The 15,628-nt window shown below is 44.2% G+C and overlaps 1 protein-coding gene across 5 annotated transcripts in view; it reads right to left on the minus strand.

Annotated features, from left to right (window-relative positions):
- Positions 1–15,628, minus strand: part of RALGPS1 (Ral GEF with PH domain and SH3 binding motif 1) — a 1,028,186-nt gene that overhangs the window by 80,023 nt on the left and 932,535 nt on the right. For 3 of the 5 annotated variants that reach the window (XM_082262601.1, XM_082262599.1, XM_082262600.1), the window contains exon 13: positions 12,766–12,892. The exons of the other annotated variants lie outside the window; for them this stretch is intronic. In XM_082262601.1, the coding sequence (XP_082118727.1) occupies positions 12,766–12,892 (127 nt within the window). The remainder of the gene's footprint in view (positions 1–12,765; positions 12,893–15,628) is intronic. 5 annotated transcript variants of the gene reach the window in all.

Raw genomic sequence — 15,628 nt, forward strand, 5'->3', positions numbered from 1 at the left:
TTGTTTCTGATTTGTGCAGTGGGCCCATTTCTGTAAAAGCAATGTGGGCAGCTTTTAAAGGCCATCTCACCCCCTTCCTGGTAGTTGGCACCTGCTTCTCCTCAGCCTCTGCACTCCGTGGTTCCCAGGCTCTCCTGCTTGTCCCAGGAGTCCAGGCCAAAAAAAAACACTGTCAGGATGGTGATCCTTTCTCTGATCTCCTATGCGTGAGTGTGAACCTGGGAGTGCTCAGCTTTGAGCATTACTGGTTCTGAGCTTTCTAAATTTGACTGAAAAGCTGGGTAAACGGCAAATAAAGCACAGTGCTTTGATTGATTGATGCACTGGAGCAGAGGACAGGGGAGGCATTAGGGGGTCTAATAGATTCCTGATGTCTCCATACAGAGTACCAGTCACATGACCAATTCTATCACAGGGGGCCTACTAGCTCCCTTTGTGATGGCTAAATTAAAGCAGAACTAAACCGCTATCAATCAATAATAACTATTTTTAATTCTTATGATGCTAACATTAGTAAATAGGAAGGTATATTATATTTACCTTTTAAACAAGGTATAAACATCAGAAAATTTCACTGTGTGCTTTTTGGACTTTATGGATATTATTTACATGTAATTAATATTTTTCCCATTAAGGTATGGTCACTTATTAATTTTGTGTAGACACAGAGTTTGGTTTTATGCGCTGCACTTGTTTACTGGTTTCACATGTGCCTAGCTAGTATCAAAGGTGTATATTCAGCAGATTTAAATTTTTTTCTATTGTATATTATATTTTACTTGTTTTAAACTCTTTTTAAGCTGCTTCCTGGTTTCTGGCCTAGGCCAAAATTATCTTCATGGGCACTTATCTGGGGGGGAGGATTTTCTCAGCTAAGCTCACCGTCCTACCTGCATAATTGAACTACAGGAATTCCAGTAGGTAAATGCTACATTATTCATCTGTCCTTACTCAAGATGACCGTGGCTAGAAATGCTAGGGGCATGTTTTCAAAGTAATTTCTCAATTTAGTTAAAGAATGGTGTCAAGGATGGATGTGTGTGGGGGGGGGGGGGGGAGTTGCATTGAATATTAAAAATTAATTAAATAGCATTTTCAGTCTGTGGTGTGCAGATACACTTTTTTTTTTTGTTAAGCTGAATGAAAAAGTTTAAAAATTTAAAATATAATAATAAAAATAAAATTAAAAGCACCTGGGTGCACACACACACAAGTGCATGTGTGAACTGTGTAAATGATAGCGCAACACACATTAGGTATAGCTGTGCACTCTGGAGTGAGGAAAATCATTCAGTTCCCTTTTTATAGTTAAAACTAAATTGGCGACCATCACCTATTGATAATTTTTGGTGCTGAAATTTGTCACAATTTTTGCAGGTGCACCCAGTGGTAGAGGCTTGACTTATTTAATATCTATTTTCTCATCTTTTATTTTGTACATAAAATAGGAATTACATTGCAATTGTGTGTACTAAAATTCCTTTCAGTATATTTTTTTTCTGAAAATACAGATTTGATATAAATTATTTGATGTTGCATGGTATTTGCACAACTACCATCTTTTTTTTATTTTCAGGGCCTAACATTCTGGGAGTATTCGATATTTCTAAAAATGCAGATTTTAACATGCGTAAAATCTTTTTAAACAATTGCTCCAGAGAGGAAGGGGTTAATAGAAAAACCCTCAAAAGCCTCTGATGAGCTCTATAATGAGTTTATCCACCTCAAAATAACTGCATGTTTCTTCATTTTCCACAAAACTGTGGCAAAAATGAGATTAATTTGGGGTGTCTATTTTCCAAAACAAAGGGTAATTTTGGAGGTGTTTGTACTCTCCTGGCATTTTTATTAGATTGTTTTCATATTCGAAAAAAATATATAGTTAAAAAAACCCAGTGGTTATAAAATGCCACCAAAAAAAAGCTCTATCTCTCTCAAAAAATGATAGAAAATGAATTTAGGTTTAGAGATTGACAATTACTCATGCAACAGTCACAGCACTAAAAAAATAGCTGGTAATGAAGGGGTATTACAGGTTAGTACTTAAGTTGTGAAAGGGATTATTTCACCCCTTTGTGACAGGGGGCAGGGAATTCTCCCCCATAGTAGTTGACTCATTTTAAAAATCGGTATTAATGAACTACAAGTCCCATCTGCCTCCACGGCAGACAGCTTGTAGTTCTTAACCACTTTCAGACTGGAGGATTTGGCTGCTCAATGACCAGGCCCTATTTTTCGATTCGGCACTGCGTGATTTTAACGGACAATTGCGCGGTCGTGCAATGCTGTACCCAAACTAAATTGATGTCCTTTTTTTCCCCACAAATAGAGCTTTCTTTTGGTGGTTTTCGATCACCTGTGTGATTTTTATTTTTTGCGCTATAAACAAAAAAAGAGCGACAATTTTGAAAAAAAAAATATATATATTTTTCACATTCTTTTGTATGAAATTCTCGAAAAAAAATGTAAAAGTCAAAATTTTTTAACATTTTGGGCCAATTTGTTTTCTGCTACATATTTTTGGTTAAAAAAAAAAAAAAAATCGCAATAAGCGTATTTTGATTGGTTTGCGCAAAAGTTATTGCGTTTACTAACTATGGGAAAGATTAATGTAATTTTTATTGTTTTTTTTTTTTTTACAAGTAATGGCGGCAATCTGCGATTTTTTTTTTGTGGGACTGCGACATTGTGGCGGACAGATCGGACCCCTAACTGACATTTTTGACCCTTTCGGGGGTACCAGTGACATTACTACAGTAATCAGTGCTACAAAATATGCACTTACAATAAAAATGACACTGGCAGGGAAGGGGTTAACAGTATTGGTGATCAAGGGGTTAAATGTGACCCTAGGGGCGTGATTCTAACTGTGGGGGGCATGGCTTGTGAAGTCATCACAGAGACATGTGATCCTATATAGCAGGATCACATGACATCTGTGATAACTTCAGGGAGAAGTATGGACGGCTGTGTTTACATCAGCCTTCCGTCCTACTCTGTCAGCGGCGGGAGATCGCGAGCGCCCGCTGCCATTGGAGCCGCTTGTCACATGCACTAGCTTCCCCGCTGACCTCCGTCGGCACGCGATCCCCCCCCCTAGCTCCTCACAGGCGAGCGCGTACATGTACAGGACTTTGCCTGGGAGAGCCAGCCTGCCGCAGTAAATCTGCGGCGGCTGGGGCTAAAGTGGTTAACTGCTCCTGTCTGGCCTTATTGTAGTATGATTGCCAGACGGGAATGCTCTCATTGTAGGTGGATATCATATGACTTCCTCCCTGGAATGGGCCACGCTGCAGTGCGATCTGTCATCCCTTGTGTCCACCGGACACAGAGGATGACAGATCAGAGTATTGGGCTGCTGCTAGTACTATGTGATTCTGTGACCAATCACAGCAGATCGATCATATGGTGATTGTACACAATGGATAGCTTCCATTCATAGCCACTCATTGTGCACTATTTTCCTGCTCGCTGTGATTGGTCACAGTGATCACATGGTACAGACAGGGCTAATCACAGCCCATCTGTACCATGTGAATAGTTGTGGCTAAGCACAATAATAACAAATGGTTGCTTATAACAGTGAGTATCACTGTTATAAATGATCATAGTGACTTAAAAAAGACCTTGATCCCTATGGTAACACTGTACTGCCCTGGGCACAGTAAAAAAAAAAAAATGTAATAAGAAATTAGAATAAATATATATTTTTTAAAATGTATTTTACATACTGTCACCAGTTCGTGTCCCTGATCACTGCCACACCAGTTATATGATGATGCTGTACTGCTCTGGTGACAGTATGTAAAAAAAAAAAATTTAAAAAATTGTGAAAAAAATATTTAATTTTCCAAAAGAAATGTAATTTGGGGAATATTTGTACTGTCCCGGCATTTCGGGCCTCAGATAAGGATATGGCCCGTCAGTATCAGGATTGATCGATTTTTAAATATATACACGTGCATCTCATAAAATTAGAATATCATGATTTGGGGAGCCATGTGTTGGTTCACTGTGTTTTACCAAGTCCAAAGTCAGCGCAGCCCTCTACCAGGAAATTCTAGAGCACTTCATGCTTACCTCTGCTGACCAGCCTTATGGAGATGCTGATTTCATTTTCCCTCAGGACTTGGCACCTGAGAACACTGCCAAAAGTATCAATACCTGGTTTACTGATCATGGTATAACTGTACTTTATTGGCCAGCAAACTTGCCTGACCTAAAAACCCCTATAGAGAATATATGGGGTATTGTCAAGAGGAAGATGAGAGACACCAGACCCAACAAGCTGAAGGCCGCTATCAAAGCAACCTGGACTTCCATAACACCTCAGCAGTATCACAGGCTGATTGCCTCCATGCCATGCCGCATTGATGCAGTAATTCATGCAAAAGGAGCCCAGACCAAGTATTGAGTGTATACTATACTGTACATGGACATACTTTTCAGTAAGCCAACATTTCTGTATTAAAAATTCTTTTTTTTTTTTTAATTAGGCTTATGTAATATTCTAATTTTCTGAGATACTGAATGTTGAGGGTTTCACTAGCTGTAAGCCATTAGTTATCAAGATTAAAAAAAAAATGCTTGAAATATCACTCTGTGTGTGTAACGCATCTATATAAAATAATGGTATTTTTTACTTACCGTAAAATCCATTTCTCTGAGTCCACCGACAGACGTAGCTGCTGCTTTAAATGATAGATGAATGGTCCAAAAGCAGTAACCACTGAAGGCTGGGGAAAGGACAAACCTAAAAGAATGCAATTCCCACGGCTAACATAGCCAACTATATAACATGGAGCCCAACAAGCAACAACTGGGGCTCAATTGTAGCAAAACCATAAATGAGAAGGAAAAGTAGACTGCTCCTTAAATGGCGGCCTGCAAAACCTTGCGGTCAAAGGACGCAACTGAGGATGCTATCACATTCACTCTGTAAAACTTGGTGAACGTATGTACAGACGACCAAGTGGCCGCCTTGCAAACCTGCATCACTGACGCCTGACGGCGGAAAGCCCAAGAGGCACTCAACGCCCACGTAGAGTGAGCCGTGACAGAGAAAGGAGGAACCCTGCCCTTAAGAGAATACGCCTTCACCACCGCCTGTCTGATCCATCGCAAGATGGTCGCCGCAGACGCAGCCTGACCCTTATGGGGTCCATCCGTATTCACAGAGTCCAACTTACGAAAGGACTCAGTAGTCTCCAGATACACCCAAATCGCCCGAAGCACATCAAAGCAAAGCAATTTCCTTAGGATGTGAAGGTTTCGGACAGAGTGACGGAAGAATTCTGTCTTCAACCAGATGGAAGTCTGAAACCACCTTAGGAAGAAACGACGGAATAGGCCGTAACACTACCTCATCCCTGTGTATTACCAGATAAGGAGAGCGGCAAGATAGCGCTGCTAGTTCAGAAACGCTGCGCGCAGAGGCGATAGCCACCAAAAAGGCAACTTTCTGCGACAAGGCAAGCAAGCCTTATGTTCTCGAAAGGAGATTTCTGAGGAACCGATAGAACCAAAATTAAGGTCCCAAGGAGGTAACAGAGACCTCCTGGGGGGGAGCCAAATGGCGAACCCCCTAAAGAAACGTACGAATCAAAGAGTGCGTAGCCAAAGGACGTTGGAAGTACACAGCCAAGGCCAAGCTCTGACACTTAAGAGTGCCCAACGCCAAACATTGGTCAACCCCCTTTCTACATAGCAAAGGATCTAGGATGCAGCTTCAGCGATTCCCACCAAGCAATGTACACTTTCCACGTACAATGATAAATCTTCAGAGAAGTGGACATCCTAGCCTTAACTAAGGTAGGGATCACAGAATCAGACAGACCCCTTTCCCTTAACAACTTGCTCTCAACAGCCAAGTCGTTAAAGCCAGCGACTGTAAGTCAGGGTGGAAGATCGGACCCTGACATAGAAGATCTTCCCGCAGAGGAAGTGTCCACAGACCTGCGACCTTCAGCCGAATCACGTCAGTGTACCAGGACCTCCGGGGGCCAATCGGGAGCCACCAGAATTACCGGAATCCCCTCCAACTCGACCCTGCGTAGCAGGTGAGATAAAAGTTTCAGTGGAGGAAGCGCATAAATTAGCCCGTGCTGGCTTCAGGGAGCCACCAGGGCGTCTACTGCGGCTGCCAGAGGATCTCTGGACTGAGCCACAAACTTTGAAACTTTCCTGTTTTGTCTGGAGGTGAACAGGTCCACATCCAGGGTCCCCCACCAGAGACACAGCTGGTGGACCACCTGTGGATGCAGGGACCACTCTTCCTGATCCAGGATTTGACGACTCAGGTAGTCCGCCTCCCAATTGTCTACGGCAGGAATGTATACAGCGGATAGGGCTGGGACATAGTCCTCTGCCCAGTCCAGGATCTCGGCTACCTGCAGAGCTAACAGGGCAATCCTGGTGCCCCCTTGATGATTGACATATGCCACAGCAATGACATTGTCGGACTAGACTCGGACAGAACACCCCTTGAGATTGTCCTTCCAGTGGAACAGGCTCAACTTGATTGCTCTCAGTTCCAGAACATTGATCGCCAGCTTGGACTCTGCCAACGTCCAGGTCCCTTGAACGTTCAGGGTGCGCAGCACTCCCCCCCCCCCCCCCCCAAACGGTCAGACAGGCATCTGTCGTCACCACAAACCAAAATACTGGAAGGAAGGATTTCACCTGGAGAAGATTCGGAGAGCTAAGCCACCAATTCAGGGAGTCCTTGGATCTCAGACTCAAATGAATCAGACTGTCCAGGGATAGAGGATCCTTGTCCCATTTGACAAGGATCTCCTGTTGCAAAAGTCCTGTGTGGGCCTAAACATATGGTACGGCCTCATAGGAGGACACCATCAGGCCCAGCACCTGCATAGATGACCTGAGAGACACCAGGTCGCAAGCCAGCAGCGACAGAATTGCTTCCCTTTAACTTCTCTAACTTCACAAGAGGTAGAAATACCTTTGCCGAAGCTGAATCTAGGATCATCCCTAGATACTCCAGTCTGGTTGTTGGAACCAGGGCAGACTTCTGAATGTTGGGATTCCAACTGAACTGCTTCAGAATGTGAATGGTCACCTCCAAATCCCATTCCAATGTCACAGACGAGTCCACTCGGAGAAGATGATCGTCCAGGTACCCCAGAATCGCTATTCCTCTCTGTCGTAGCAGAGCCAGGATCGGTGCCAACACCTTGGTGAAGACCCTGGGAGCAGGGGCGAGACCAAACGGTAACATCACAAATTGAAAATGGTCCTTGCCCACCGCGAAGCGGAGGAATCGTTGATGACCCCGGCAAATAGGGACATGGAGATATGCATCCTTAATATAGATCAAGGCCAGCAGGTCCCCCTTATGCAAGAACGCCACCACAGACTGCAGAGATTCCATGCAAAATTTCTCGACGCGCACAAAGTGGTTCAGAGTTTTGAGGTCCAAGATTGGATGCAATTTGCCCTCCTTCCGTGGAACGGTAAACAGGTTCGAATAGAACCCTCGAAAGCATTCCTGATGAAGAACTGGTACAATCACGCCTTGTGACAGCATATCCCAAATCGCTTCCTGCAGCCCTGCAAGGCGGTCTATGGACAGCTGAAGATTGGAGGGAAAAAATCTGTCTGGCGGACGGGAACTAAACTATCTTGTACTTGGACTGAATTATCTCATGGACCCACCTGTCGTGCAACAGTGAGGTCCAAGGATCCGGGAAAAAACAGAAACTTCCCCCCATCCCTGAAGTGGGTGGGGGCGCCCCTTCAGGCAGAAGGGGTCTGCTTGGAGGTGCTGGGGACAGAGGATTTCGGCTTACCAGCCCACCATTTCCTTTGCCGCCCGAAGTCTGTTTGGTTTTCTGCGACACGGTCGCACGAAAAAGACGCTTCTGGGCTGTAAAGGAAGGACCTCGCTTACGCGAGGGAGACTTACCCTTAGTCGAGTGAAGGAGTGTGCTCTTTCCTCCGGTGACCCTCTTGATCAAGTCATCCAAGGAGGAACCAAAAAGGCGATCACCCTGAAAGGCAAGATCAGCCAAAAGCTTCTAAGAAGCCTGGTCGGCTGACCAGGATTTTAGCCAGATTGCACGTCTGATGAGCACACTTACCACTGACGATCTGGCCGCGAGCAGAAGAACGTCCAGGTTAGCATCGCATACAAATTGCAGTCTGCGATAATTGGTCAGCGAGTTCCAGGGCAGATGGCGGTAACGGGGTTACCGTCAGTGCCTCTCTGAGCCTTTACCATTCTAGTCTCTCAGACTATGTTTTAATGGGTAGTCAGGGCAGGCCAGAGAATAGATCTCACTACCGTATACAGGTGTCGGGATAAGACCTCAATACATCTGTCAACCGGATCAGGGAGAGATGAGGATTCTGCCACTGGTAAAACTGTGGCCTTGTGAATACTGCATATCTGGGGGTCCACTTGAGGGGGGACCGTCCATTTGCGTAAGATCTGTTCCTCAAACGAGTAGCGTCTAGTCAAACATTTGTGAATGGCAAGCGTGCGATTAGGTCGCCGCCATTGTTCCTCCACCAAGGCGGACAAGGGAAAACCCTGGCAAATTTCCTTGCCCTGAGGGATCAAAAGGATACCAAGGCTCCTTGCGATTTAGAAATCGCATCCGTGATTTTTAGGGTGTCCCTCACTGAGGATATCAAAGCAACGCATTTTCCTGTGCCAAGGCGGGTGTGGAAACATCCTCTTCCGCGTCAGAAATGTCTGAATGCGGGGACACATCCTCTAAAAGGGGGTCAGCGTAGCTGGCGACCATATCAGCCTCAGAATCTGAGGTCTGAGATGAGACAGGCGAGGGCTGATGGCGTTTCTTAGTAAATGCTGCCGCAATAAATTTGTCCATTTTTCTGGACATTTCTTGCATCACAGACAATAAAGTCACATCATGAGCATCAGAAGCTGGCCCCAACGATGCATAGGGGGTTGCAGACAAACTTGGGGAATCCATGTTATACATATGGCCAAACAGTAGGATTGCACAGTAAGAATGTAAAGAGCAGACAGGGAAATGGGTAAACACCAGAAACTGCACCGCAAGGGGTTAAACAGAAGCTTCTCCTGAAAACAGGAGCAATGGTCTAAGAGGGAGCAATCCACTCCCAATCGCCAAATTTTAACGCCCCTGAGGCTAAGTGAGGTTACAAAGGCACCACAGGTCCCAGCAAGTCCGCCGCTACCGGTGTGCACTGTGCCTTTAAGAGGTGATCGCAATGCACGCAGCGCTACTCCGGGTGAAAATCCTAAGCCCCCTAAAGGCCTAAAACCCCTCTGAAGATGAAAAGTTGAAGGCCAGGGTAATTAAACTCCTCTAGAGTAGTTACCACATGGAGAACACAGCAAGGTCCATCAGCAGCATGGAGAAGAGAAGGTAGGAAATGCCCCCGCCCACAAGAGCCAGAGGCTCTTGTGCTGTTTTGTCTCCGGCTCCAGCAAAATGGCCACCGGAATTACAGTGATAGGGATACCCAGGCAGGCTGCTGAGGCCTGTTAAGGCTGCAGGTCATGGCAAAATGGCGGCTTTGCGCCGATGAGCACGTGACCTTGGGCCTAGTATGGCCTATCCTAGTAACAGGCCTGGGGGCGCTGGCGGGGGTCATCCCGGCGGATGGAACCCCCCCTCCAAGGTAGCGGTATGAGGTGCAACCATGTACCCCCTTCCGAGATACCCGGTATAGACCCAGAGGCGAATTACATAGGGGACCCCCCACTAAAAGTGTCCTGGGGGTCCTGAGCCCAGGGTAGGCAGAGGTCAGGTTAGGAGGGGAAGGTCCCAGATGACCCCCCTCATAGTGGAGGAGGATGGTAGGAGGTATGTGTACCCGAGGGTCCTACTCACCTATGGAGGAGCCCACATCCACCCCAGGCCCGCTAACCAGACGGGGGACTGTACTTACCGGACCACGCTGCTGAGGGTGGGTGTCCATCCTGACAGACGCAGTGAGGGCGCTGTCGGCCAAGGGGTACGCTGCAATGCTGACATGCCAGGTGTGTGCATCCCAGCGGGATGTTTCACCCGCAGGCCAGTCCCCGTCCGTGGGACTATAGTCGCTATGGAGACCCAGTGCAGAGCTACGGTCTGCAAGCACTCGCTAGCACAAACTGGGAGACCGTAAGGCTCTCATATAGCCAGTCCGAAACCCAGCCGGCATTCCACAGGAACTGGAGTCAGCAGCAACAAAAAATAAAAAAAAAAGGTTCCCTTTGAGACGTTTAAAACAGAGCTAGGACAAAAAGGTCCCAGCAGGGACCTGTGTGGCCACTCCTAAGACCAGACAGCTAAAAACTGAAGATGCAATGGTGAGGCCAGGGGTAATAACCCAGGGACCCCGCCCCCCACGGCGTGTCAAAGCCTTTGGCTCTACCTGGTCACTCCTAGTGGGAGGGGCTTATTACCCACCCGTCTATGATTAAAAGCAGCAGCTACGTCCGTGGGTGGATGAAAGAGAAATATAAGTTTCACTTAATTTTTATTGACTTTTTGTGGATATTCTAATTTTCTGAGATGCACATGTATATAGACTATAGTTTTTAGACTCTATAACTTTCCTATAGACTAAATAATAGACACTGAGGGTTATTTTTTTTACCAAAGAAATGTAGCACAATGCATTTTGGCCTACATTCATGAAAGAAGATTATTTTCAAAATGTTATAAATCGAAACAAGGAAAGTTTTTTTTTTTTTTTTTTTAATTTTTATTTCAGTCCTTTTTTCATTTGTTTAGCAAGGAATAAAAACCCAGTGGTGATCAAATACCACCTAAAGAAAGCTCTATTTGTGTGAAAGTGATAAAAATGTAATTTGAGTACATTGTTGCATGTCATTCAAAGTGTGACAACACTGAAAGCTGGCCTGGGCAGGTAAAAGTGTCCACTATTGAAGAGGTTAATGATCTGAGGGCACTCTTCAGTTCCCTCATAGTTCACTGACACTTCCTGCAGCTGAGTAGCTGTCTACCCATATGGCGGTATGGGCAGACAGCTGTCAGGAGTGTCTGCAGGAACCTGATATTGCACCCGTGATCTACTGATCGCAGATGCAATGTTTCGCAGGCTTCATGGAAAAAAATAAATAATAAATGCATTTTTTCACCTGAAAATACATGTAGATTTTTATATTTATTTAAAAAAAGGTGAACTAAAATTGCAGTAGCTTATAATGTCCACAGGAGGACAGTCAAATGTTAAAAGTAAATTTTCGCTTTCTTATTTATCACACATAGTATTCAAAATGTTGTGATTAAACTGAAGTTATATGTGCTATTGTTCCTACAATGTTCTGTAAACTTGCCAAGGTCGGGATGCTTAAAGTAAAATTCCAGACTAAACCTAAGTAGTCTTAAAAATGTTCGATCCCCCTCCTAACACATGCTTGCTAACCTGTGTAAGAAAGATGTATATACTTACCTATTTTCAGCCCATTCAAGTCTTGGCACTTGATTCCCTGTGTCAGCTGCAGGGGAAAGGAGAGAACACTCAACAAAGGCTGGTAAAGCCTGGAGCGGCGACATCACCCATAGGCTCCCATGCCCATCCATTGTTGGTGCTCATTCTTCTCCCCTGCAGTCGCCCCTGACTGATACAGGGGAGCTGGATCACATGACAGGACCAGAGCAGGTTAAAATAAAAAAAAAATAAAAAAGGTTAGTCAGCATAATTGTTAGTAGGGGGCAGGAGCCTAGAATTATACTTTAAACATGGAACAGTAGTACAATAAGTTTGATTTTTGTTTTCCCTTACAGCCCAACTTCGGGAAACAAATTAAAATTCACCCTTGCAGTGGACCCCTGCTGATTACTTGCATGTCTCCCTGCTCCAGCCCTTTCCTCCTCTGCCTGAAATCTCAGAGTCCTCACATCCAATACAGGGACATTAACCCGGTATTGTATGTGGAGGTGGTGGAATGACTGCAGCTGGCTTTGGGCTTCCAGAGGCATCTAAGGAAACTGGTTGCAGTGCTGGATGGACCTTACTGGAGTGAGGATGAAGGTAAGTATTTCTCCTCTAGCACTATTCCTAAGAAGCATTTAACTCCGTTACAGTTATGTCTATGGGTAGAATAGAAATGCTGCAAGGGTGAGTTTTCATTATTTTTTACACTGGAGTTGGGCTTTTTTGCAGCCAAACAGACATCTGTAACGCATACGGGTTGTTTTTGCCTGCTAAAATATGCGTTTCTATTTTTGTTCAGATAATCTTTCAATTGCCAGAATGCCTAACTACGGGTGACACCATTAAATTAGTGCTTTGTGTCACCTGCTTGCTCACTGAAGTATTACAAAACATCATCACAATTCAGAGGCCCTCCTTGTGCTGCTTTCCCAGTGGATTAAGAACCTCCTGATTCCTGAAATGTTTTACCATGACAGTGCTGCCAATGTGCTCCTACATGCCTAGCTTACATTGAAGATCACTCCCACATTCAGTCTGATTTTTGGTATGCTGGAATAACAAAGCTAGATTTCAGGTAGTTATAGTATTAGCAGTATTTTAAAGCCCAACTTCAGCCATGTTTTTGTTTTGGCTAATGTTTTAAAAAATAAACTTTGTCAGGTCTTTACTTTGGTCTTAGACCCATTAGAGAGACAATCCCCTCACTTCTGGTTTCTGTGACAACTGTAATAGAAAAGAGGGATGCGGTTGTCACTGAGAAAGGAAGTCACACAGATGGCAATGAAAACATTGTCAGAAGTTCCAATCTTTCCTCATTCATACAATATATGAACTCAATCCCACACTAAGCAAATGACCCACTTGTTTCCTAAGCTGCGGCTCTTCCTGTGGCGGGACACCGGTGGGGTTGGCATGTTGGTGGCCATCGAAGCATCTGGACATGTTGGCCGCCTGTTGTATCTCATTGTCGCTGTCATTTCGGAGGGACCTGATGACAAAGATGAAGAGGTGATGAATGGAATGTAAAATGTTTCCCTTTAATCTAAGATGACTGGATGCGACACTTCAAGCTGATCTTTCACACATACGGAAATGTTTTGGCAAAATCAGTTTCACCATTGGGGAAATTTCCCCAAAGCAGGACATGAATTTTGCTTATTGAGCAGCTTACAGAAGGTAAATTGCTTTTAAAATAACTTTTTAAACCATAGGAATATGGTAGAGAGAATAGGGCAGAAGGGCTGTTTTTTTGGCACAAAAACAAGTCCAGAATAGGTGAAAGGATCATCGATAAACCTTGGGGAGCCATTTAAAGCTCACTGCATCCTCCAATGCATTTTGGTGAAATTTTGCTAAGGTTTCAAGAGAATTCTGGGGAAATAAGAATTCTCAATCTTGGTAATGTCTACTCTTGGGTGAGGAAATGCCACAGTGATATTAAAGCGGAGTTCCACCCAAAAGTGGAACTTCCGCTTTAGGGAGTCCTGACCCCCCGACATGCCACATTTGGCATGTCATTTTTTTTGGGGGGGGAGCGGGTACCTAGTTTTGACATGTACCCGCTCCCACTTCCGCTCGGAGCGCCGCGGCGCCCTGAGCGGAAGTTCTCCTCTCCCCCTCCCTCCCTGCAATCTTCTGGGACACGTCAGAGGTCCCAGAAGATTGCCGGCCAATCACGGCGCGCAGCGCGACTCGCGCATGCGCAGTGGGTACCCGGCTGTGAAGCCGCAAACTGTAACAGCCGGGTGCCCACAGCAGTGATGCCGAGGGAGAGGATCGAGGCTTCGGGCGGCCGCATCGCTGGACCGTTGGACAGGTGAGTAAATGGCTGGAACTCCGCTTTAAGCAGACTGAAAGACTGCAGAGACCTATTTAAAATTTCCTGATACCAAAGGGAATGTGTGGATAATATACTTTAATTGCTAAATTATCCAATTATTTGACGTGGATAAAAAAATTCAAATTTAATTTAGAAGGGGAATAGGATGGACAGATTTACCCACTTCTTGTCTCGACTAGTCTCTTGACTAGTTATACTCCGCCACCTGTCTTTAACTCAACATAAGCACAATCCATGGATGAGTAGAAATTTCTCATAATAGTTATCTCAGGAGTTTGAAGCAGGAGGCAAAACTTTGAGAGATTATATGAAGCTGGTGGAAGGGTTCAGCCAAATGGCATACGCCCAAAACTGAAATAAAGTCCTTATAAAATGAACATTCACCCACATAGTAATATACCAGGGCCAAAGAGGAAGGGATTTCATCCAACAGTTTATATGAAATTATCATACAGGCCTGGATGGAGGGAGTACAGTCTATAGTCTCAAAGCTCACACATTACGTCACTTTTAGCTAGCACTGATTTCCCTGCTTCTCAAACTTATCACGCCTCCTAACAAGCCACAATGATTACAGGTGGATCTGGCGGCTTTTTAATCATTTGTAACTGTATCATTTGCACACATTAAACAGGACAGATGGATTGCACTGCATTAGCAGAAAAAGAATAAAACTGTAATGGGTAAAAATATACCAAAATAAATATACATTTTTTCAATACGTTCAATTAACAGGACTTTTTTGAAGCAAAAACTTAAAAAAAAAATATATATATATATATATAAATATATATATATATATATATATATATATATATCAGAACTCCAGTCACAGTTTTTGAATAGAGTAGGGAGGATTAAGAACATCTAAAACATTGTTACTACTGTTTGTGTGCCCATTGGGGAGTTTTCCCCCACTTCCTGTTGTATCACCAGACAGGAAGTGAGGGAGAATCTCAATTGGAACATAATAAAGAAGAAAAAGAAAACAGTCAGAGGTTATGACCTTTCCCCACTCTCTGCAAAACTAAAAGAAAAAGTTGGCTTTAAAATTGTAGTTTACAGTTTTCATGGGATCCAAGAAATGAAATCACTTGCTGGATGAGTTGTTATTGCTACAAATAAAAGTAAAAACTTTTTCCACTTATAAACTTTCAGAATGCCATTCTCTGCTGATTGTTTCAGGCCAGGAGATCTAGCACCTCTTCTGCCCCTCTACAGTACGCACTATTTTACTACACCCTGTTAACCTCACGGTCATCTGGTGCTTTACAAATAGTTGCATAACATAGGCGGTGTTTCTGCTACCATAAATTTTGCAGGCTGGTTGTGACTCAGAAAGATGATGTCATCAATACAGCCTTTCAGGAAACCTGGAAGAACAAATTCATTTAAAAAAAAAAAGACAGTGCAACATCTGGCCCGACCCCTCTAGCTGGACAACCCTATGACACCAGCACAGTATGGCTTGGGTTTGTAGGTTCTCAAACGAGTCACTTTGGCTCCGTGAACAGGAAACTTGATTAAATAGTCAAGATGGCTTACAAAAACAATATGGTTTATTTTACCCTGAAAAGGGTTTCATATCAGCCTACTGGAAACACACGCAAGGAACACATGCTGTACCAGAATAAAACCCATTACAAGTTGTTTGGCTAGTGGTGGAATCCTGGTTATGCAGTGGATTGTGGATGGTAATACTCTACTAAATTTACATATAAAAATAAAAAACATTTTTAATTACAGAAAAGCTGCAGAAGTTTGTCAGATCTCCACAATACTTTGACTGCTGCCTATGACTGAACAGGTTGGCATGACTTTCTGAGAGTTACTCAGCATCTAAGCTTCCCTTTCTCTAATACTGCCTTAGGATTATAACTGGTC

Source organism: Pelophylax lessonae (assembly GCF_965119305.1).
Source record: "Pelophylax lessonae genome assembly, chromosome: 7".
NCBI classification, from domain to species: Eukaryota; Metazoa; Chordata; class Amphibia; order Anura; family Ranidae; genus Pelophylax; species Pelophylax lessonae.